Genomic DNA, 23014 nt, shown 5'->3' with positions numbered 1-23014 from the left:
TTAGTGCAGCAGAGCGGCACCCACCCCCTCCGCTGACTGGCGTGGCTGAAATAATCCTCTCTGACAGCTCATCGTGCGCTAATGCATTGTGCCGCCTGCGGCAGCGCGCTCTGCAGCCTTCGGAGCGGCGGACACTGTGGCGCTCTGGCTCTAATTGACACCCGTATTAGGAAAACTTTAGAATATTGAGCACGGATGATTTGTTTCCACTGTCGAACGGGGACACATTAGGGGGGGGGGAACTGCCACATTTGCCACAGGAGCTCATCCTCAAGTCCTCTTTTCGTGGAATGGGTTTTATCTTTTTATTTTTATTTGCACGTTGGCGCCGTTGGAATCAGTGAAATGCAGCAAATTCAGGCCGAAGCTGCAAATGCTTTTGACAAAAAGGGACCCCAAAACATTCAATATTGAGGCGACAATGACAGAGCGCTGTCCTCCACGGCCTTTCATGTTGTGCAGAGGTTGGAGGGGAGATCGCCTCACACATGCACACGTCAGAGATGATTTAAGATTTTCCAGATTTAAGGCAGGATTCCATCCCTCTTCCTTCCACACTCAGGAGTTGGGCTCAAGTGACTTTTATTTGTGTCCAGGTCTGCAGCATGACGCTGGAAGCAGTTCTAAACACTCCACTCACGCAGAAGATATTAAAGAAGCTCATCCACTTTTGTTCCAGGTTGTGGAATTTGATCAAGGGGAAGCCATTTTCAAACAACCCACGTCTTTTTCACAGCACCCCCCCCCCCCCCTCTAAATCTCTAAATGATGATCAAATCACACCACAAACGCAGAACCAAAATCTAGGTCTTGGGCTCCCACCGGTGTTGTGTCCTGAGCAACACCAAAGAGGGGAGTCGTCTGGAAACAGGGTCACGTTGTTCTGTGCTGGTTTTTGTGGACCCCCCCCCCCCCCCCATCGTGGCAGAAAATAATCTTCACATCTCTGCGCATGTCGCCCACATGAATATTTAAAGCGCCGGCGATGAGACCAGCTTCTTCGCGACGCGTCGCCGCTTGGTATCACTCCCAGATGCGCGTGCCACCACATGGAGCAAATAACTGAAGGTCGTGTTGTTGTTGTTGTTGTTGTTGTGCTGACAGAAGATGAAACAAGGCCGAGGCCGCTCAGTCCGATGATGTCATTCTTGTAGCACCATTGTGACAAAAGGAGCAGAAAGGAAAAGGCCCCAACAGGGGTTGTTGTTATGTATTGAGCAAATAAAACAGGATCGTTTCACACAGGATGCAGATGGAGCTTCTCACCAGTGAAAGTGACTACCACCTTTCCGTTCATCACCACCCACAGGCTCCCTGGGGGCCACTAATGCAAAAACGGTGTCTGTCTTTGTGGGCTCAATGTGAAACGGTTAAATTCACATGAATTTCAGTCGCACCCTGCCCCATAACAACATTACACCCCAGGCGAGGAGTTTAATGTTTTCAGGGTGCATCTTTGACATTAAAGTGATGCCGTGATCTTACGCAACCTTAGATATTTAACACAACAGTGGCACTTGCATGAGTGGGTGCTTCTTGTGTGATTAACAGCCCTTTAAATGTCTGCTCGCTTTGCATGTACATCTGTCATTTAAGTTCCTCTTTACGCTGGCATCACCTTTTCCACTTCCCCTTTTGGTTGATTATCATAGTAAAAGTAGATTCAACAGCAAACAAGAACAGAGGGTGGTTTCAACAAAAGTTGCCCTCCGGAATAAGAATGCATGAGTGACCCAGCGGATAATTAGAGAGGTTTGTTAACAGCAAGACCTTTTTTTTGAAGGGTCAAGCTGGAATGGTAATAACATCATCCTCTGGCTATAACAGCTGACTCTCCAGTGGATAGAAACAGGTCAAACACGCAAAGCTGGCACCAGAAAAAGACCAACCGGGGGTACAGCTCGAGAAGAACATAAGCTTCCTTCATGAAGCATCTGGTTCTTCTGGAGGCCCGCTGCGCAATCTATGAATTCCACAAGTGACACCTGGTGAAACATATTTTGGATGCCTGCTTCTCTGTGACGTGGGAGCAGCAGTCCAAGGTTTGTTCTTGAACAGCGACGCCGTGTGGCCACAGGCGGAAGTGCACACGGGAAAAATTAAACAGTGGAAACTGTGTTTGTTAAAATATTCCCAATCTATTTCACGTGTAAAGCAGATGCCAACAAAGAGTAACTGAATAAAAATAAAAATAATAAAAACAGACTGATATTAGGGACAGAAAATTTCAGAACAAGCTTCATGGTAATGAGAGTTGGGTCTTAACGTCTGTGAGGACACAGACAACAGCTCCATCTTTAATATTGAAATACCAGAAAAATCAATTACATTACAAGCACAGCTACAGTATAACGCCAAGACAAGTCCGTGTGAAATTGGGGAGGGGGGAGAAAAAAAAATACAAACTTAAAATTTTAAAAAAATATACAGAAGTTACACAAAATCAGAGTTAAAAACCAATATCTGCAACTTGATTTAACAATCAGAATCCTAAGAACAAAATGCACTTGGCTTTGAGGACACATTTATACATACCTGATGCCACCGTCATTATATACACGACATTTCAATCATACTGCAGAAATCGGGGGGGGGGGGGGGGGGGGGGGATTATGAGGTCGGAGGGATGGCAAAGATCGCGATGCTGGTCGTTGTCCGGTTGGGTTCGGCCGAGTCCTCGTCTTGGACGAGGATCTCGGCGGACAACAGAAACGATGCAGTTTCTCCTTGAGGGAAAAATGAAGGAAAAAAAAAAAATCCACAGAGCCGACGAGAGGACAGAGACCGTGCGTGTGTGGTGACCAAAGCCTTTTCCCACCTCCGTGCAGACTTGTGAAACGCTGCGGCTGAGGTCGCGGTTCGTTTTAAAAATCATTCATTGAATGTTAGTATCAGCCACAATTTCAAACAACTGTTTTTTTTCTTTTTATTTTACAGCAGTGCCACATGTTTCAGTGATGGCTTCGAAGTCCAAGAAAGTCCTTAATATGTGCTGTTTCTTTTGCATAGTCTCAATGCGGTTTGTGTTTTCTTTTCTTGTGTTTTTTGTCCTTCTTTTTGCCAGAACATTTAATACAGAACCACTGCTGGTCCTCTGGAGGGGCTGTGTCGATCCGAACACATGCCCTGAAGACAAGAAGAAAAAGGCAGTTCAGGTGATGTCTTAACTGAGATGCTACTAAAATGGCTTCAAAAAGGCTTCATTTGATAAACATAACTTTATACGGCTTTTATAAATGGGCCGTTTCTTTAAAACCTGTCGGCCTCATTCAAGCCTTAACACTTAACAACCCTGGGCTGATGTGGCCTTCAAAATTCTGTTCACAGGCCAAGTAAAGCCTGACTTGTGATAAATAATTCACGCCTGCTTTTTATCCTGAATTCTGTCCTCGTGTCTGGAAAAGTCAAGAAAGTGCTGTGAGCAAGAGGCAGCCGGTAAATGAGGCGCGGGCTGTGCCGCTCTCCTTTCAGCTGCAAAGAACTGATTTTAAAATCTACAGTTCAAGACAACGGTTCGGTCAGACGGTAAACAAATAACAGGGATGTCATCCGAACGGGGGGAAAATAAAACAAAAACTACGAATGAAATGGGAACTCACCAATGATACCAATCGTCGCAGTCGTCACATCCGATCATGGGACTACCGTCATCGGGCTTGTTGCACCCAGGACAAATCCAGATCTGGTTCCCCCATTCGTCACGAATCTGGGGCGAACGGACAAAAACAAGAACAAACCGACGCCGTGCGATTAATGAAACGGCAGCCGGACGCGGGGAACGCGGGCCGAAGGCGAAGCCTCACCACGTAGGCACTGACGGTCTCAGTCACCACACTGCGCACTGGCGTCTTCACCGGCGTGGAGGGAGGCAGCATGGGGGGAGGAGAGAGAAGCGACAAGGGGGGAGGAGGTGGCAGAAGTGGAGAGGGAGCCGGCGGCAGGATGGGGACCACAGGGGAAAGCATGGGCGGTGGCTGGGGCATCCGGGGCTGACTCCCAGGGCCGGATTTGGCCATCGGGGTCCTGGATATGGGCGTTCTGGTGTCTGAATCAGGAACCACCTTACTGATAACGCTGTGGATGGAGGAGGAGGAATAAGAACCAGGTGATGCCATGCCGTTAGTTACAATAGATTTTAACTGCTTACATTTTGTCCTGGCCTGCTCCCACTCTGAGCGTCAGCCTGGGAATGACGGGAGAAGGTAAAGCCGACGGAGGATCGATTTTCACCTGTAAACACAAACGCTCGGGTCATTTTCAGCCACAGGAAAAGACAACAGGCCATTTAAAACCTAAAATCCACCTTGTCCAATCGCATCTTGTCTTTATCCTTCTCCTTTTCCCGTTTCTCCTTCTCTTTCCTCTTCTCTTCTTTTTCCCTCTCCTTCTCTTTAGCTTTGTCCCGCTCCTTGTCCTTCTCCTTATCTTTCTTTTTCTTCTTCTCTTTCTTGTCCTTCTTCTTCTCCTTCTCCTTGCTCTTTACATTCTTATCGTGGAGGATCGGAGCTAGATGTGGAAGCATGGAGGGGATCTGGAGGCAGGCGGAGGGGCTGAACAAGGGCGGGACTTCAGCCAGAGCAAAGGGGGCCAACGCAGACTGTTTCTGCCTGTCCTCTTTGCTCCGATCTTTACTCTTATCCTTTTTATCTTTGTCCTTTTTACTTTTTTCCTTGTCTTTCTTTTTGTCTTTGTGTTTCTCCTTCTCTTTTTTAGAGCCATCTCCATCCCTGGCTTTCACCTTGATGGAGCTTTCGGTGAAGCTAAAATTATGCGGTGCAAAGAGCTCATCGTCCTTCGACCCAAAGTCCTTCCACAGCATCTTACCATCCTTGGAAAACTCCTTGTTTTTATCCCTGTTCTTATCCTTGTTCTTCTCTTTCGTCTTGCTCTTATCCTTCTCTCTGTCTTTATCTTTTGGCTTGTCTTTCTCCTTTTTCTTTATTTTAGTTTTGAGCTCCTTTTTCAGTTTTTTCTTTATATCTACCGATGGCACAATTTTGTTTTTCTCCTCAAACACCTTAAGCAGCGGCTCAGGAGTCGGCGGCGAGGCCGAACCCGAGGACACGTATTCCGCCTGGTTCGGTGGCGGCGCAGACGGACCCCCCTGATTAACCTTTCTTAACACCTCATTGATTGAATCATCCATAGTCCAATTTCCAGGGCCTGCGTTTGCCTGGATGTGAAGAGGCGTTGACGTATCTTTGATGGGGTTGCCCAGTCCAGGCAGGATTTTCGGCGTTGACGGCTCCATGATGGTCAGTCTCCTGGGGCTGGAGAACCCGTTGCTATCTGAATCCGAGCCCGAGCAGAAGGCGAAAGGATCTGGCTCCCGCTCGGCACAGGCTCTGGCGATCACGGCATCGATGGAGTCATCAATAGCCTTGTTTTCGGGCTCCAGCTTCATGAAGGGGCTCTCGGCTAACTCCCTGTCCTCTATTTTAACACGCATGTGGATGTTCTCTTTGCCCATCCTCTCACTCAGTGCAGACAGCGGTAGTTTATGCAGAGTCTCTGTCTTGAGCTGAGGCTGCGCTGCTTTGGCTGAGCCCATCTTTGGGCTTTTAGGGCTCTTTGGACTTTTAGTCCGTCCGGGGGATTTCTTCCTTTCCTTAGTTGGTTTTGGAGAATGGATGGGACTACCACCCACCGGAGCAGGAAGGACCCCTTTAGGGGATTTAGTCCTTTGTCTGCCAGGGGATGAGACCTTGGACTTTCTCCCTGGAGTGGCAAGACCCTTCTGATCAGAGTGTTTTGGTAAGGTGGGCAGAGGTCTGAAGGGAGGAATCACTTCAGAAGGTACTTCTGGGGACAGGGGGTCAAGGCTGTCATGAGAAGGCAGAATGCCTGGGGGAACACATTGTGGGTTGAGAGAGCTAAGGGGCTCCCTGGGCTCGCCCGCCCATTCTGGGCTGAAGCCAGGGTACATGCGCGATCTCTTGGAGGGCATCATGCCCATGCTTGCGTCGGGGCTGTCCAGGTGCCTCTTCAGTGGGTGATTCTCATCGTTGACCGTCTCATCTTCATCCAGCTCCACCTCATCTTCTTCCAGAGGAACCTGCATTGCTTCAGCGGAGGTGCCCATGTCAGCCAGGACCTCTTCTTCTTCCTCCTCTGGAAGGGAAAGGCACAATGTTGAGCACAATCTCAAATGTTTCTAATCATATCAGCCAATCCTATTCATTATACCGCAACAATTAATCTTATTCGGTGCTCCCCGTTGTAATCATACAATCTCATTCAATAGTGGCAACTTTTAAACTGTTGTGTTTCACCAGAAAACATCATCAGAGATTTCTTTACGTGACACCAATTACAAAAATCAACCCGCTAATAACTAAGGTTATAATGTCACGCCACTATGTTTTTAACAGCTGGCTCAGTAAATGTAACACAACAATCACTCCGACACAAACACAAGTCTTTCTATACATAATCACAAACAGAGGCAAACACTGGACACACACATGCTCAGAGATGGAAATGAAGTAGTATTATATGCACCAACCTTCCTGAAAAGAGACCAATGGCGGCATATAATCTGGAATGTAATCCTTCCTTTCCACTGCATCTCGGGCTCCAGGCTGCGGAAACTGCAGGAGGTTGTTTTTGCCAACGGGAAATAGTGGTGTTTGATGGGCGAAGGCCACGGGCTCCAGGTTATGAACATAATCCTCCAGTTCGCTAAGATTCACCCCGAGCAACCTGAAAGCCTGGCTCACATCATCTAGCACAGGGTCCGTTCTTCCATCTGAAATTTAGAATCAAAACAAGGCATTAATCTTTAGCACATGCTCTATTTCACAAACCTGTGTGGTGACAATCAGAATACAGTCTGACACCATGTCAGTGATTACGGTGCACATAGATTGGGGCAGTGGGGCTACATTGTTTACATCCACCTGGAGCAGCTAATGCATTAACTTGCCTTTATTTAGCAGATATGGCGAAAAGCTCAGCGTGTAAAACAATTAAACGCAGCACTCATGAAGTCTGAACCTGGCCAAAATAGTAAAAATATACGATGGCTGCTTGTGTAGTAAGTGTACTCTTTTTTTTGACATATCAAAACTTTGCTAGGGGGCGCCCGCTCCGCAACCATTCAAAAACAACGTGATCGACTGCTTCAGGTTTATGGGTTTAAAAAGTAACTCAGCTACTAAAAAGAACACTTACAGAGTTCAGAGTACCGGTGGCAGGTCCTTGCCAGCTGCTGTATGTATCGATGCAACACATCAGACAACAGATCACACGCAGTAACCTGAACCGCATCCCAGCCCAGTGCCTGGCAGATCTGCGCCACCGAAACACGCAGCAGCGAGCGGGCATAGCTCTCGCACATCTCGCTGAGTTTGTTACGGTATTAAATCCGGTCAGTTCCTCTTCCCAAACATGTCACCGGTCTTCATATTTCACAGAAACCCCGAAGGGTGGAGAAAAACCCGCCACTGCGGTTGTTTTTTTACATCTATTTCAGTAAATATGTTGGCGCTTTCGCCAGAGTCGCCATCTTGAGTCCATCGATAGGCCCATCCCCGAAATCAAGACCGCGCATGCGCACAAATCCCGCTTTGCCTACGCTTCTCCAGTGTGTTCGCGAGGTTCATCAACCGCAAATGAAACGAAAAACAAATAAATATTTATTTTTTATTTTTGTAATTTAAAAAAATCTCTTTTACCTTGGCGGAGGTTAACGATTAATTTAATTCAAAACGTTTAATTCAGAATACGTGCCGCCGTTGCGCAGGAAACAGGAAGTGAGTTTGTCAATATGGAGGGACGTCTGCGATGGTTTGGTCGTTTTTGGTGGCCTTTTTCCACTAAATCTTTCCAGCTGATGTGTTTTTGATGACATTGTGTTGGACCATGTTCAATGTGACGCTGAAGAAGAGCATTTTCTCCACGCACAAACGTCAAAAAGCCACGTGTTTAAACGAACGATGGGCTGTCATTCACGCGCAGTCGGAGAAGCTTCCTGCATTTTTAGCAGCGTATTGTGTTGATAATATGTAGTTTTATAATTCTGAGGTTTTCATTTAACCATTTATTTTTCTGCGATAAATATTCTGTAGCTTGTAGGTGTCAAATCATGAATTAAAATCAATCACATATTTTTAAAACGGAAGATGCAATTAAAAAAGTAATAATCCAAAATCCAAACAAATTTATTTCTCCAGTCAATATAGTCTAAGTATCTCTTATTAATGACAGTCTCAAATTGTTAATCACTGGCAAGAAAAACCCCCATAATGATGTTCAAGGCCTTAAATACACTATCTTGAAGCAAAGTACATGAAAACTGTCTAATTTAGCTGTCGTAATAAATAAACCCTAATAATTGTACCAGAAATCTATACAGTTAAGATTGTTATAAGATACAAAATATATATCAAGTAAAAAGTTATTTGTCAAAATAACAAGAAACTTAATGCAACTGCAACCAAGATTTGCAGTTTAACTAACTGCCTTAACGACACTGGAGCATTGACTTAAAAATACTTCAGTGTGTCAACCAAAAATCATTAATTATTGCATATGAATTTATGACACATATATAAAGACATGTAAGATCGCATATGTGAGATTCACTGAGTTTTTGAGTATTACATCCTGAAGTGATCGCAGGTCCAGGCGGTCCACTTCCATCTTTTAGGGTCATCGCTGAAAACTTTTACACATGAGGAAGGAGCTCAGAGTCAATGTTAAAATTCCATAAGTGCCAAACGAGCTGTTTGTTGTGTCTGCAAGCAAGAGAAAAATATTGTACCGCACTTAAAAACACTGTCAACTTTAGGCAGGAATGAGTGTGTGTGTGTGTGTGTGTGTGTGTACAAAGCTACAATTGAGGTAACATCTGTCTCACCGGTTATAAAAATAGGGTAGCGTGCTGAAACATTTTGGACCTGCAAATGGACTAAACAAGTCAGATAGTCGGGCTGATCTTCTGACAAATGGTCACACTGGTGGTACGGCAGGACCTCAACAATTCCAGCTTCTTGGCACCGGCTGATAAAGTTTTTCTTCTCTCTTGCTTCTGCACTCAGTCTGGACAGATGACAAAAACAAAGGATCTCAGCTTCAGGAGGGTTCTGAAGTGACTTAACATTTAGTTGAAAGACTTGTCTGGTGAGCTGGTCCGATTGTCACTTTCACTGGTGAAAATAAAGGGTGGCTTAATAATATCAATCTGGTTTTTAGTCCTTGTAATGATTATTGGTGAGTCAAAACTGGTTCTGACCTTGATTTTTCTTTCAGCCAGCGAATGTGTCTGTAATGAAAGATCCATTTCCACCTCCCACATCTGCTCAGTTCTTGTATAATTCCTGACACCATTTCCATGTCACCTTAAATTCACATAAACCATGAGTGAAACCAGCATCAATCATACCTTTCTGATGCATCCCGACCGACAATAAAAAGTACTCACAAAGTTTGAGGGACTCTAGAGCTGCTCTGTCAAACATTATGAACCCTCCCCTTACAAAGAGCTCCTGGTGGGTCTGATTCAAGACATCATCTGGTTCATCAAGTCCAACAAACTGCACACCTGGAAACTTCTTCAGGCTGAGTAGATAAGGCACCTGAGAGAGAGAGAGAGACAGTCATTCATTTAAGCTGGTATTCATCAAAACCCCATATGCTAGTATTCTTTTTGACACCCATTCAGTTACCTCACAAATGTGCTCCGCAATGTCCTCATTCCTGAGGATGATGAGGAGAGTTGAGGGACTTTCTTCAACGAGGAAGAATTCGGACGGCCGCACTGCAGTGTGGCCTTCGGCCTCCAGTCGCACCTTTTGAGGAAACATCAACTTTAAACGGCAGTTTCATGCCACATCGACACTGAAGCTTGTGGGTTCAAGCTTTTAAATGGTCAACAGAGGAGGAAAAAGATATGGGAAGCATGAGATAGTAATCACTGCTCTTGTTTTCTCTTTGACCTGTAGGAGCTGATATAGTGATCAACATCTGGAGCCTAGTGTTCACAGAATCAACCAATATTTGTACAATGTGGCACATTTTTTTGGAACGACAGTTTGGACAAGAGGAATTGCCGTAAGAGGTACAAAATCAACGGCAGAAAAATTAGGTGATGGAAAAATGTAGGCTATGAGATGATTGTTGCTGCTTTGGAGATTTGTCGATGTCTCACCTTAGTTTCCTCAAAGAAAGGATCGCCCGACGTCACCACTATGTAGAATCTGAACTTTGTCTCACTCCATCTCTTCCCACCTAAATTCAGATTTTTGTGGAAACTTTCTCGCTTCAATATGTCGCAGAGGTCAGGAAGGTCACTGGGGTCAATCCTACCGCTGTCCATTCCGATGTCCTTCTTAGACCTTACTGGGCATTTTCTGACAACACCGACATCGCCCATCTTTCTAGTATACGGCCTGGCAGACCCTGCCATCACACCGGAGACCCCATCTTGTCGCACCGAGTTCCTAATTTCTTCCTTTGTGGTGCAAGTCTGTGATTTCCTATCAGACAAGTCTACTATGATTTTCAGTCCAACAAATGATGGTGAGTCTAGCCTGACCTCTGGGTCCTCCTGAGCTTGAAGATAGCAGGAGGGCGCGGCTGCAGAACTGGAGAGAAACGGACGTATACTTTCACGTGCAGCTGGTGTCCGGATGTGGCTGGATCCCTCTTTACTCCCCCTTAAGACCTGTTTCATCTGCTCTGAGAAGATAAGGCATTCTTCTTCTACTGACGCCTCTGTGAGATCCTCCTGTAAACACCTCTTAGACATCTTCTCCAGAAAAGTGGGGCATGTCTTTTGGCTGGTGTTGAAGATCGTACACCTGACTGAACCCCGAGGTCCTCGAGAGCAAGAGTAATCCACGCCTGAACTTGATGCATCAGTGAGTTCCTGATCTATCTCAGAGCTTCCTCTGGGCTCTTTTCCAACTATCCGTACGACTCTCTTAAATTCTGAAGTATCTCCTCTGTTGAACTGATGTAAAAGACGATTTGTTCTTCCCGAGTTTGATTTATTCACGTTTGATAAACGTGTTGTACAGAGTTTACTGGTTCCTTTCTCATCTTGCCATCTGTCAGGGTCTTCTTTAAGATTTGTACTTTTCTTCAAGGGTCTAGAAGTTTTTAAGTCTAACAAGGTTTTAGTGGGTGTAAATTTGGAGTTTTCATTGTTTGGCCCTCGAGTTTCATCACCTTTAGATCTTTTTGCAGGTTTGACGAGAGACTGACTGCGTGAAGGCATTTCAACACTTGCCCGTGGTGGTTTCTGACAACCATCATTGCCAGTGTTTGCTTTAAAGGTTTGCAAACACTCATTAGTGAGACGGGAGCTTTGGGAGGGAGGTTTACCTTTCCCTGCTTGCTTCTTTCCTCTCTGAAGACAATGCTTTTCATCAGCTACTTGAATCTGGCTGCATTTGTCTGTGTGCTTTTGTGCAGAGAGGAACTTGTCTTTATGTTGTAGAACTCTGGGAGCTGATTTAGGGTTTGAATCACTCTTAACTGCAGTTTTGTATTTCTTGTCAAGATGCCTCTTATTTTTTAATAATGTTGAGGTTTGGATTGGACATTTCCAAGTTACAGATTTGGGGGTTTCATTAACAAGAGTGGAAGTAGAACTGGTACTGCTGCTATGGGGACCAGGAGAAGGTGTATACTGATAAGGTTCCTCATCCACTGTTGGGGTGGGGCAGCGCTCATCATAAAGTGATGGTGACATTCTAGCATCCAACAGTTCTGACTCTCCTCTCTGCATACAAGTTGCCTTTTGTGTGTCTGCAGGTTGGGAAGTTGCAGTTTCACTGATAAATGGTACTTCTTTCTGGCCCTCAGCATTAACAACCACACTATCTGTCTGTGGGTCATGTGAAGGAGCTGCACCTTCTTGGTGGGTGGGTTCCTCAGGAAATGAAACCTCACTGTCGATCATGTCCAGTCTCTCCCCAGTTTGGTCACATTTAGGACTGCAATCGAGTTCCTCTGCTGGTCCGCTTTGGTCTTGTGTTTTATCAGTGTTTGCCTGTGGAATGGCCCGATCTAATAATCCAATATGCTCATGAGAGACGATTAATGCCGCCTTCTCATAATGTGGCTCATCTGCCTCACACTTTCTTTGTTGGCTGGCATCTTCTCTGCCGTCTGACTCATTTCTCATGTCTGGGCCATCGAGTTGGAAGAATTGTTGGTGTTGCACATCGGCGGAGCAGATATCCTGCAGGGTTTGGCGATTCTCATCGGTAACCGAACCTCTCTCTACTGAATCCGAAGTATCTGACATCATCGGTGTTAGCTGATCATTCAAATCAGCTCTCTGGTATGGACTGGAATCTTCTTTTGGATAAAGATCTTTGCTCACTGAGTCCCGTGATGGGCTACGATCCACATCTTCATCAGCACCTTCAGCCTTGACTGGTGAAAATAAGTCAGGCTCCTTTACACACGACTCCTCTTTCCCCAGAAGGTCTCCCTCGTCAACTACACCTGAAGAAACAAGGTCTGCTTGAATCTGTGTTGGATCCACGCTCACTTCATGGCTGGGACTCTCTTTTTTTCCACTTTCTGTGAGGACCTCATCAGACGCTTCTTTATCTTTACTGTCCAACAAACACATGTCTGTATTTTCGTCGCCTCTTCTCAATTCAGTGCTGCTCCCCAAAGAGTCCGTATCTGGATGAAAAGGTGACTGCTGTAAAATGGAATGGCTCTTACCATCGAGTGTGCTCCTGATATTCGACTCATTGTTCACTTCTGTGGTGTAAAGATTTCTGTAACACTGGAAAAAGGAAAGAAGGCAGTCGATAAAGCGTAAAAACAATTATTTAATGACACAAAAAGAAACCCAATACAAACCTGAATTGGGGTTGCAGCTTGTTGTTCCAAGGGTGTATTCAGTGTTTCACAAGTCTCTTTTGGAATGACTTGTGAAACGGAGGTAGTTTTGTCTGAAAGTGAATTCTTTTGTGACAAATCCAAAATTATAGAGCTTTGGTCCTGGGTGGACGTCTCACTTGCAGCAAGGACCAAAGGTGTGGGAATCAAATCATCTGAGGTATCTTTTACATTTGGGTCAGGAGCTAATAAACTGTCTTTGATGTCAGAATGAGGTGGGGATACTGAGCCACTACAAGGATCCGAGTCAAAATCAAAGAACCTGGGCATGGACCGGCTGTAGAACAGAGCGATCCACATGTGGAAGATGAGCCGTACATCGTCACTGGTGTCTTTAACTGAAAAGTCCCACGGACTGTCACAAAAGAGAGGATAAAATAAATGATCTCCATGCAAAACTACTTAAAGAGTCCTTTTTTTAAAATGAACATACATACCCGTGTAAGGCTCGACAGATGCTCCTAAACTGAGGGTCATTTGAGAACTTGCTGTCCAGACCAAAGTCATAGTTTCTTTTCCAGTGCTTTGTGACCTGCACAGATCCATCTTTGATAGTAAAGGTACGGGAACGCCTGAACCTTCGACCCAATGTGTGTTTTTCTGTGCATTCTGGAGCCTCTGGGTTGCTTTTCTCCTCCGGGTCAACAGAGAGGTGTTGGGTCTGGCAGAGGGGGTCGTCTTTAAGTGCTTGCAGCAGCCTGGTGCAACCACTCAAAGGGTAAATCTGGAAGGACATACTTGAAAAGCCCAGCAGTAGAGAGGTAGATGGATGCATTGAGTATGCATGTTCTTTAGTTATCAAACCAGCTAATTCACCTCCCCCAACATGGTGGATCGGTGGAGGTGACTGGTGCTGCTGAATGGGTCTAGCAGCAGGCTGTCTGAGAAGAGCATGAAGAACCGACTCTTCTTCGGCAACCCCATCCGCATTTTTACAACTTAAATTCTTCAAAACCCTCTCGGGAGGGTTTGGTTGGTTTGGGGGCTGATCAGAAGTGGCGCACAGTGCCAAGTCAGCGAGTAAGTTCAACCCATCTGTAGAGGAGCTGGAACTCCTCTGCTCTGAAGCCCCCCTGTCAGGATCATCCTCTTTGTCCAGGCAAGGTGGGCTTTGAAAATGTAACCACCCTGTGAAGACAAATAAAGGAGAAAAGAAAGAATTGAACATGCTTGACACTGAGATCTTGAAATGTTTAAGGTTTTTAAAGTGAACTTACATTTCTCCTTGACACTCTCCGCAGAGGTGCTCTGGTGCTTTCTGAGCGCTTTCATCCGTCTGCTTCGTGGAAATATTGACAGTGGTCTCTGTAGGATTTGAGGCAGACTGTATGAGGCAGTCGCCTCTTTTGTCTCTGCAGGGTCTTTTCTTTGTTGGACACCTGCAGCCTCCGATTTAACCATCTTATTTGATATTGCTATTGGGGCCAGGCCTAAGGCAAAGGCAAAACGGGGGTCAGCTGACAGCAGGGTTGACACTCCCTCCTTACTGGCGCCAGCACCCAGGATCTCTTCAGTCTCATCAGCACTTTTCATAAACTCCGGGCGTCCATCAAATTTGCCCCTCTTCCGGCAAATCTCTGCATTTTCAGGATTATTATTCACGGTCTCACACGGCTCCGGTTTTCTCTTCCCCCCTAAAACTGATTTCAGTTTATTAATCAGAGTCTCCATTCTCCTTGCAGGCTTTTCAGGAGAAAGGGGCAGGGGAACAGCCGTGGCACCTTTATTCCCGCTGCTCTGTGGCTTCAAAAGTAAAACCTTCAGTTCATCGTCCTGTTGTTGTGAAATGCCGGGTGCAGGACGGACATGGCTGATAATATTCCGATGCTGCCTCTCTTCACCCTTCGGTGATGTTTCTACCACTTTCGCCATTTTAATATCCGACGCTGTTTTACATTCATCAACGACATTCTTAGAGATAGCTGCTGTTTTTTCACAGTTCATATCACTTTCTGATTGTGCGGCACTCCTTAAATGCTTAATCTGCTCAGCGATATTGCCAGAGCCGTGGGGAACCAGGATCCGTCCACATTTACTGATAACAGGTTTTAGGTCCCAGTGCTCCATTTTCCTTCGCAGGCTATAAGCTTCCATTTCCATCCGAACGTTTTCACGGTCCGATTTTTTCTCCGGTACTACGGTCAAGCCAACAGCATATTTCAGTTTTTTATTTTTCAACAGTCTCCCCAATTTGTGTGTTTGTGGTCTGCTTGAATTGATATCTACATGTAACTGAGAGTGATCTGAAGCTTCCACATCTTTGCGTGAGTGCTGACTCCTCAGTATTTGATCTTCAGTTCTGCCCATCTCATAGCGTTCCCTAGGTGGACGTTTAAGGCCTTTGGAGTTTCCCCTGGGTACCTTCTTGGGGCTTTCAAGAACTTTTAAGGCTGTAGCTGGTTCTTCACCTACAGCACTCACTTCTGGTTGGAATCCAGGCTGTTGAAAAGCATTACGTTTGGTGCTCGGCTCGGTGTCGACCACCTCTGAACCACTCCTGGTTGGCTCTGCAGACGTAATGCTGACGATCAGCTCCGCACGAAGGTCATCCGATGAGGGAGAGGTTTTCCTCTCCATATCACCGGTTTCAATCAGCAAACCACCTAGTTTGACTCTCTGTGGTGATGTTTTTAAGTCACCCTGTCCTTCTGCACTTCCATCCACGGACCTCCTATTACCAGTAGAATTCTGTCTGGTCAAACAGCCCACTGACCCCAGGTCAACATGACTGGCAGGCACCTCCTCGGGAGATAACATGGAGAGGTTGACACTGTCAGCAATGTCTTTCACTTCCTGCTCCGGTCTAGGAGACAGGATGTCTGAAGCCTTGGATACAGGGAGCTGAAATGAAACGGGGTTCTGCAGATACGAAGTAAGGTTCTGCCAAGTAGCACTGGTCATCTCTGGGAATGAGCCGAGGCGACTGTCAGCATCCAGTGCCTGGTAGCGCTCCGAAATAACGCCGTTTTCTGTAGGAGGACTTGCTGCCGCCCCGGGATTGATCAGAGGTGTGTAATTCTGCATGTGCTGCTCAAACACCTCAGACAGTTTTTCACCCGGGTTGACAGAGTTTCTTCCCACCGCGCCCTCAGCATAACTCAGTACTGGTAAAACCTGCAGGATTTCCGGCGATGTGGCTGAATTTCTGTGCGCAACCTCGGAGGGGAAAATGTCTGTGGAAAAATGCCAAGAAACAAAATATTTAGTTTTAACGACACCTGTGAAGTAAGTCATGCCAGGAAGGTGTGGTGTGATTAACGTCACCTCTGTTTATGACTCTTGAGTCTGGGAACACAAAGATTCCCTGTAGAAACTCTAATGGACTGGACCCAGAATCTGGAGAAATGCATAAATATTAATAAAAGACATGCACCAGGCAGATTTACAGTTCATTTATAACCATTAAAAACGACAGACAAAAAAAGCTGTATTTGTTTGTAATCTTACCATGAGGACAGAAGTAGGAGGAGGGCAACAAAATAAGAAAGCCACTGTCATTCAGAGGAACTGTGAGAGCCTGAATCACAATTATACAGTATGTCAGAAGTGTGACCGGTTTATTATTATTTTAGCCTTTTTAAATAATTGAGTAGGTCTCAGACACTATAAAAGGAAACTCACAACATCTTTAGCCTTGATCTCCTGAAGCAGCAAATCGAGTGCGCTGGTTTGTTCCTCCTCAGAAGATACCAACTCACAGAAACTGTAGCATAAACCACTCAGAACAACTGAAACCAGAAACAACAAAATGATATTATCAACAAATACTAATCCATTTGATCTAAGCAGCCCCTGCACTGGCAACTCCACAGTTCCCCCGCAGCATTAAAAAGAGAAACCTTCGCTGGAGAAGCGCGTCTGGAAGATGGCCTTGGGCAGCACCCGTCTCAGGTCGGACAAGGAAACGACCCGGTCAACTTTCACCACAGTTGGCCTTAAAATGTAACAAAGACGGAGTGTAGATCACATGATCAAAAGTAGTATTGTGTAGGAATGGTGTGGGTGGCTTTTTCTGTCTTTAACTTACAGTTGTGCAGGGGTCACGGCCCCCGCTGCAGCCCTCAGCCCAACGCTATAATAACAGGAACCAATGTTAAGCTGACCCCTCCACAGAAAGCAACGCCGACCTGGAGAAATAAGTTAGTGCAGTTACTTTGATGTTTTTAGTTGTGAAAGTAAACACAAGGACCCAGTTACTCACCCAGGTCTTTGTGTTCCCTGGAAAACAGAAAGGAGGGCAATTCATCAACGAGACTTAAACACTCTGTGTAAACTAGAAGTAATGTTAATATTTTACCTTCTTTGTTGCAGTGTGTCAGGCGTTACGTTGGGATCAACATATGAAAACGCCACAATGGCATAAAGACGGGCAGCACTGGGACACTGGACCGTCTCATCGCTTCCATCCCCGAGAAACTCATACAAGTAGCACTGCAAAGAAAATATTATCTGCTTAGAGCTGCGAGGTGGCACCAACGTACCAGGGCCTTTCCCACAGTGAAGGAAAGGAGACGCACAATTAAAGAACCTTACCTGGGTCCTCTGGAAGGCCAGGAAAGAGCTGGTGCTCGAAATGACCGTGGAGAACTCTTTTGAAACGTGACAGTCGAAGCCCTTGGTGGGTGCAGTCACATTCTGGGTGTACTTCTCCGAAACCTCTCTCACTCGACCCTGTGGGCAAAGTCATCTATTTACCAAATACTCTCTTTAATTTGAAGCAATCGCTTCCCCCCCCAGTTACCTTTGTCAGTTTGATGATAGCTACGTATCCAGATTTCCCGTGAGACCAGGGATTTTGATCCAAACGGTCAGAGTACTGTGATATGTAAACACCTGAGGAAGAAGAGAAATCTTTCACCGAATGGGCTAAAACAGAAGAACATTAAAGGAGACATTGAAAAATCAATAAAAAGTAGTGTGATATTAAAAATCTATTTTAAGCCTCTAAAAAGACAAGTGGAAACAGACCAGTCCAGGAGCACGTGGCTCTGTTGTCATGTGTGCAGCAACAATATTTCGTATTCCCAGTAAAACAAACACCAGGACTTTGACTGATTATCCAAGTTTGATAACTTGAACGGCTATCGTAGCCTAGCATGGGCAGGAGAGCAGTGCAGGAAAATATTAACAGGCAACATCTGAACTCAAACTTCTGAAAAAGCAGAGAAATTCAAGCTTGTACCGACACTGGGGAAAAAAGCCGCGAACATGCTGCATATTCCCTCCTCTGCCGCTCTTACTTTCTTTTTTATCATCACTCCCTCTATTCTTGCATCCGAGTTGCTTTCACTTTCAAATGCGAAGAAGAAGCCACCCCTCAACATGGACTACCCTTTCTCCTTCATATATACACACATCGGTTCTGGATGATACACACCAGGTCAGAGGTAAGCGCGTCAAGATCCCCACAGACCTTTGAATTCAAGAAAAACGGGTGATATTTGCTAAACTATTGGGATGCTTTCTCCAATTAGAAGCACGTCATATAAAAGCCCTGCTCTCATTTATGGCTTCACAAATAGCTGTGGTAGCATCAGGGAAAACAATAAACAACGCACCTTTCGTTGGATCTCCCAGAGTTTTGCAGGTGCTATTTCCAGCTTGTATCCCTGTTTCGCCTAGCTTTTCGGCCTTTAAACAGCAAACGATGTGTTCAACGACATGTTAGGGTTTATGAAAAACATGTTGTTTCTGCCACGCCTTGGCTTCAAGTCCTCACCTTGTTGATATCACTGAACAGCAGGAACCCATAGGATTCTTTCAGGTCCTTCTCTGTATATCCCAATTCCCTTTTCCTCATGCGAAATGCATTATACTGATCAGCAAAAAAGAATAAATACATTTATAAACAGAGAATTGAAAATGAGATCGATATTTATATTGATAGAAATTATATTGAAAGGTGTTGAATTAGAGATACGTTATGATATTACATGGAAATGAGGGAAAACCAGTTAAACCGACCTTTTTTTCCTGTTCTGCGTTCTTTATTAGCACAGCTGAGGTGTACCTGAAGGACTGCTTTGACTCTTCATACAGGTAGGAACTCTCCAGAGGGGCCAAAACATCGCTCAGAAAGGTGTCGGACTTTGTTGCAAGGGGCACCAAAACACCTTATATGTGCACAAAAACGCAGCAAAATCACTATGAGCAACATGGCTTTTCTACCCCGCAATTATAGTGAAAAGTTTTTTTAACACTCTTTAAAAAAAACCAACAGGAAATCTTTAATTTCGGTTTTCCTCGAAAATATATATAAAGATATAAACATCTGGTTAACGTGAAGGTAAAAGTTGCGCGGAGAAAAGAAATCACCTTCATTCGCGGCTCCACTTCCACTTTCCATTGCTAAACTATTACGAAACATGTCGTCGTCCTTTTGCCCTTCATTGGAAACCGTCTCCTGGGTTTAAACATTGTAAAAGAGGAGTAAATTAACGGCCAGACCGCGGTCACAAAGTCCCTTTAGCTTTTCCCCCTTTTTTTTAATAAACAGCCACAGTTTGAGCAAAGAAGCTCGTGCGACGAACCAGGAAGTTAAAATGTTCACCAGGCGTCCAAAAACACGGGGACAAACGCTCGATCGCAGCCCGGAGCGAGTCACGTTTCACCCCCTCGTTGAGGCGAAGCTGGTTCCCCCGTGAAGCGCCTCGCCCGGCGTCACACGGCGGACATTCGGCGCTCTTGCGCTGCTCTTCGAAAAAGAAACAGAAACCTATCGAGGAGAAGCATCCATCTTGGATCTCGAAAAGTCTGAACGAAACTGGTGGTAGTGCGGGAGGGGGGCTGCGGTTTTTCCCTCCCCCTGCGCTCTCTTTCTCTTTAGTGTGTGCGTAAGTGCGTGCGTAAGTGCGTGTGTGTGCTACTTCCTGTAACTTGTGGGAGAGTGACACGTATAGGATGTGATTCGAACAGGGGCGTCTGTGTTCCGCCACAACATTGGGAAAATACATTTTGGTAAATGTGGTAAATTTTACTTGTGATCTGGTCTGATTCAGATACAGATATTGTCAATTTAGGACAAATATAAGGTGGCGTCATGATGGGGAAAACACCAACTTACTTCAACTGGTCTTATAATAATTGAGCAGAGGTTGTGCTGTAATCGTTCACTTTTCTTTTACCCAAGATACAAAAAAAACCCTAAACAATAATAACAACAATAAAGCTTACGCTACTCTCTGTTGTTGGTCTGTTGTTGTCGACTGTTCTCTTTATTGCCTACATATCCCAGAATTCCACGCTTCCGTACGTTTTGACAGCTCGCGATAGCCGGCGCCCACTGTAGCGTTATTTGGTAGTAAAATGCAAAATGTTCAGGCTTTAATATTTTGCTTTAAACAAATGGCACGCTTTTCTGTACCTACTACTAAAGCAAACTAAAAATGTAATGGAGATCACCCGGACTAGACCGTCCTTGTACGGCGAAATCGGTAAGTAGCTTAGAGTCCCCCTGGATAAAGTGTCCGGACAAACCGGATTTGAATGTTTTGATAGTGTTGAGAGCCAGAACAGACCTATATTTGTCCCCTGAGATTTCCCTAAATACGAAAGAAAAGATTTTTCGTCTGTGTGTCCTGGTCGTCGTAAGCTAGAACGCTTCTTAAAGTGCCTGATGGTGGGATGAGAGGATAACAGCAGGTGTAAGCTGGTTAGGCCAGCAAGCTCTAATGTGCATAATGTTCCAATTTTATAGAAAGTATCACTGAGGTTGCTTCAGACCTGTGTGTCTGATACTAAATAGATAGATACGACAGCTTGGCATTGGGTGGATTTGAAAATTAAATCTAAATTGTCATTATAAATCACCGTGTATTTGTATGACTTGGTCTTACAATCCTCCAGCCCATGGTCTTGGCTTCTGGACAGACCGGTCAGCAGTGCATGAGGCTGCTGCACAGGGCAGGGTCCTCCAGCTGCAGCAGCTGATCGAGGGTGGCGCAGCCGTAAACATCGTGGCGGTGGACTCCATCACCCCGCTGCATGAGGCGTGCATACGTGGACAGGCCCAGTGTGTCAGGCTGCTGCTGGATGCTGGTGCACAGGTAAGACACTGTAAGTTCTGCAGAAAATAGAGTTAAAACAACAAATATTCTGTTCCACCAGTTTGTCTTCTTTTGACTGAATCACGCCTTTGTGACACCCAGGTGGAAGCTCGTAACATTGATGGTAGCACGCCGCTGTGTGACGCCTGTGCAGCTGGTAGCCTGGAGTGTGTGAAGCTGCTGTTGGAGTATGGAGCCACAGTAAACCCTCCACTCTTTACCTTCTCCCCTCTTCATGAGGCTTGTATGTCAGGTCTGTGCATACTTCATCCCGGAGGAGATTTTAAATTGCAACCGGCTTTATTTTCTTCAGTTTAGACTTTTTCTGTCTGCACCAGGCATTGTAAAAGTTATTCTTGCTCGATATCTGGAGTGTTGCTAATTCGTGCAAATTAAATCTTTATCATTGAAGCTGTAAAGTTGCACTTGATCATACTGAAACTCCAAGGAAGTAATGCGATGCACTGAAGAGTGAAATAAATGCATTTAACGAGCACATTTTTGTGTAAAACAGGTAATTCGGAGTGTGTTCAGCTCATGATCGATAGGGGAGCTCAGATGGAAGCACACGATTGCCACTACGGAACGCCACTGCACGTCGCCTGTGCACGAGAACATTTTGACTGCGCCAAAGTTCTCCTCAGTGCTGGTGAGGTCGTGTTTCCCTTGGTATTTTTATACAGCCTCATAAGTGGGTCGGCTTATCTTTCCACATATGTGTTGCTTTAAGACCAGACAGACCTTTGTCCCTTTTTTATTCCAATAGGGGCAAATGTGAATGCCGCCAAGCTACATGAGACGGCGCTTCACCACGCAGCCAAAATTAAAAACGTTGATTTGATCGAGCTCCTGGTTGAGTTTGGGGGAAACGTGTATGCCAGAGATAACCTGAAAAGAAAACCCATCCACTACACCATTGTGGGATCTCCCCCATATCTCTGCCTGGAGTTCTATGAGAGTGAGTTCCCAGTTCAAGGCGTGCACTTTATCCCCTCTTTTAATACAGATTTAAGTGCAAACATCTTCTGTTTCCCCCCCATCGTAGACACCCCCCTGAGTCTGCAGCAGCTCAGCAGAGTGGCTGTGAGAAGGGCTGTTGGAAAGAGAGCCGGCGAAGTTCTGACCAAGCTGGGACTGCCCAGTCGCATCATACGCTTCCTTTCCTACATGCCGCCACAGATTTTCCACATTGAACCATGTATTGGGAAAGAAGGTTATGCCTAAACCGGTTATCTCGAATCCCTTTTTTTTTTTGCTCGTTGGCACTTCAGAGAGTCACCTGACAGGATGTCGATGTTAGCAAAAGAACAGCACGGACAAAAGGAGTGGAAAGAGCGATGACTCAATCACATAAAGGACTTGATGTGTGCTGCAATAACTCATTGATTTAGAAAAAGCGGGTTATTTCCTCAAGCTCTTCAACGACATTGAGCGCTCATCTTCTTTTATCTCCCTGTTGTTTGACCATTCCAGGCTGGCATGTATGCGCTAATATTTATTTACTGAACCCAAAGGAAAGTGTCAAGGATTTCTATCACTATATCTGTGTAAATTATTGTATCTGTTTTTAATGTACATTTGTAAATACAGCTTGTATAACATTTGTTCACTCGCGTCTTTTGTAACTAAAGGTTACAAAAAAACTATTTTTATTTCCTACATTGATCGCGGTTAAAGTCAATTTTGAAGCATTGCGACTAAAGTTATAGAAGCTGGACATATTTTTAATTTTTAAGGGAGTATTGGTCATTTTGGTGGTATTTTTTTGTCTCGGGCCCATGTGCCTCTTATCCGCGATCCGCCAGTCACTGAGTTATCAGTTGCACTGATAAACTCTTTATAGTGAGCTAACTCCGCTTAATGGACATTTAACAAGCACAAGCGGCCTGATAATGGCAAAATGAATATTTTATGTGGTTAAAACCACAATGTTAGAAGATGTTTTACAGCTAAAAATGATCTAGATGTCTAAAGATTTTTCTGCATTGCATCAAATCTCAGTAAAGAAGGGGACAGAAAGACTTCCCTTTCTGAGCTTGTTTAACAAACATCTGTTGCAACACACATGTCGGCCGTAAAAGGAAGTGACCAAGGAGCCAAAG

General features: G+C 45.1%; 4 protein-coding genes across 6 annotated transcripts; 1 reads left to right on the top strand and 3 right to left on the bottom strand.

Annotated features, from left to right (window-relative positions):
- Positions 1–2261: 2261 nt before the first annotated feature.
- Positions 2262–7542, bottom strand: taf3 (TAF3 RNA polymerase II, TATA box binding protein (TBP)-associated facto). Its single transcript, XM_057053038.1, has 7 exons — positions 7174–7542; positions 6506–6748; positions 4304–6111; positions 4148–4230; positions 3804–4074; positions 3600–3706; positions 2262–3126 (listed from the first exon to the last, which is right to left on the bottom strand). Exons 1-7 carry the CDS (start codon positions 7337–7339, stop codon positions 3012–3014), a joined length of 2793 nt encoding a protein of 930 aa, XP_056909018.1. The 5' UTR covers positions 7340–7542; the 3' UTR covers positions 2262–3011.
- A 602-nt stretch (positions 7543–8144) lies between these two features.
- On the bottom strand, positions 8145–14789 carry LOC130536840 (uncharacterized). Of its 3 annotated transcripts, XR_008953488.1 has the most exons (10): positions 14085–14789; positions 13305–13995; positions 12829–13222; positions 10151–12751; positions 9669–9791; positions 9425–9578; positions 9236–9341; positions 9102–9149; positions 8861–9042; positions 8145–8738 (listed from the first exon to the last, which is right to left on the bottom strand). XR_008953488.1 is itself a non-coding variant. In XM_057053037.1 (9 exons), the coding sequence occupies exons 1-9, from the start codon at positions 14737–14739 to the stop codon at positions 8653–8655; spliced, it is 4992 nt and encodes a 1663-aa protein (XP_056909017.1). In that variant the 5' UTR covers positions 14740–14789; the 3' UTR covers positions 8145–8652. The 3 variants fall into 3 exon arrangements, 1 of the variants encoding a protein (XP_056909017.1); XR_008953487.1 differs by having other exon boundaries at positions 8861–9149; XM_057053037.1 differs by lacking the exon at positions 9102–9149.
- On the bottom strand, positions 14768–19555 carry LOC130536576 (protein TASOR-like). Its single transcript, XM_057052630.1, has 16 exons — positions 19418–19555; positions 19183–19270; positions 18832–18980; positions 18587–18682; positions 18426–18498; positions 17609–17700; positions 17401–17538; positions 17165–17298; positions 17069–17085; positions 16895–16994; positions 16707–16801; positions 16489–16595; positions 16315–16384; positions 16132–16203; positions 14817–16040; positions 14768–14778 (listed from the first exon to the last, which is right to left on the bottom strand). Exons 2-16 carry the CDS (start codon positions 19232–19234, stop codon positions 14768–14770), a joined length of 2430 nt encoding a protein of 809 aa, XP_056908610.1. The 5' UTR covers positions 19235–19270; positions 19418–19555.
- Positions 19556–19828: 273 nt separating this feature from the next.
- On the top strand, positions 19829–22516 carry LOC130536846 (ankyrin repeat and SOCS box protein 13-like). Its single transcript, XM_057053046.1, has 6 exons — positions 19829–20300; positions 20713–20912; positions 21015–21165; positions 21427–21561; positions 21679–21870; positions 21958–22516. The coding sequence occupies exons 1-6, from the start codon at positions 20258–20260 to the stop codon at positions 22134–22136; spliced, it is 900 nt and encodes a 299-aa protein (XP_056909026.1). The 5' UTR covers positions 19829–20257; the 3' UTR covers positions 22137–22516.
- Positions 22517–23014: the final 498 nt, after the last annotated feature.

The sequence above is a fragment of the Takifugu flavidus genome, chromosome 13, assembly GCF_003711565.1.
Source record: "Takifugu flavidus isolate HTHZ2018 chromosome 13, ASM371156v2, whole genome shotgun sequence".
In the NCBI taxonomy this organism is placed as follows: Eukaryota; Metazoa; Chordata; class Actinopteri; order Tetraodontiformes; family Tetraodontidae; genus Takifugu; species Takifugu flavidus.
This window is presented reverse-complemented; position numbering and strand designations above follow the sequence as displayed.

What these genes read in the sequence shown, in the direction of transcription:
- taf3 (XM_057053038.1), bottom strand. Translation starts at nt 7,339, where the DNA reads ATGTGCGAGAGCTATGCCCGCTCGCTGCTGCGTGTTTCGGTGGCGCAG. An exon ending in ACAAGATGCGATTGGACAAG is followed by an intron (nt 4,231 to 4,303) that starts GTGGATTTTAGG and finishes TTGTGTTTACAG; the next exon opens with GTGAAAATCGATCCTCCGTC. An exon ending in TGCGACGATTGGTATCATTG is followed by an intron (nt 3,127 to 3,599) that starts GTGAGTTCCCAT and finishes TCTTGTCTTCAG; the next exon opens with GGCATGTGTTCGGATCGACA.
- LOC130536840 (XM_057053037.1), bottom strand. Translation starts at nt 14,739, where the DNA reads ATGGCGAAAGTGGTAGAAACATCACCGAAGGGTGAAGAGAGGCAGCAT. An exon ending in ATCTGTCGAGCCTTACACGG is followed by an intron (nt 13,223 to 13,304) that starts GTATGTATGTTC and finishes CTTTTGTGACAG; the next exon opens with TCCGTGGGACTTTTCAGTTA. An exon ending in TGGCTGAAAGAAAAATCAAG is followed by an intron (nt 9,043 to 9,235) that starts GTCAGAACCAGT and finishes TCATCTGTCCAG; the next exon opens with ACTGAGTGCAGAAGCAAGAG.
- LOC130536576 (XM_057052630.1), bottom strand. Translation starts at nt 19,234, where the DNA reads ATGTTTCGTAATAGTTTAGCAATGGAAAGTGGAAGTGGAGCCGCGAAT. An exon ending in GCCGTGACCCCTGCACAACT is followed by an intron (nt 16,802 to 16,894) that starts GTAAGTTAAAGA and finishes TTACATTTTAAG; the next exon opens with GCCAACTGTGGTGAAAGTTG. An exon ending in GACGCGCTTCTCCAGCGAAG is followed by an intron (nt 16,596 to 16,706) that starts GTTTCTCTTTTT and finishes TTCTGGTTTCAG; the next exon opens with TTGTTCTGAGTGGTTTATGC.
- LOC130536846 (XM_057053046.1), top strand. Translation starts at nt 20,258, where the DNA reads ATGGAGATCACCCGGACTAGACCGTCCTTGTACGGCGAAATCG. An exon ending in GTCCTTGTACGGCGAAATCG is followed by an intron (nt 20,301 to 20,712) that starts GTAAGTAGCTTA and finishes ACAATCCTCCAG; the next exon opens with CCCATGGTCTTGGCTTCTGG. An exon ending in CTGCCTGGAGTTCTATGAGA is followed by an intron (nt 21,871 to 21,957) that starts GTGAGTTCCCAG and finishes CCCCCATCGTAG; the next exon opens with ACACCCCCCTGAGTCTGCAG.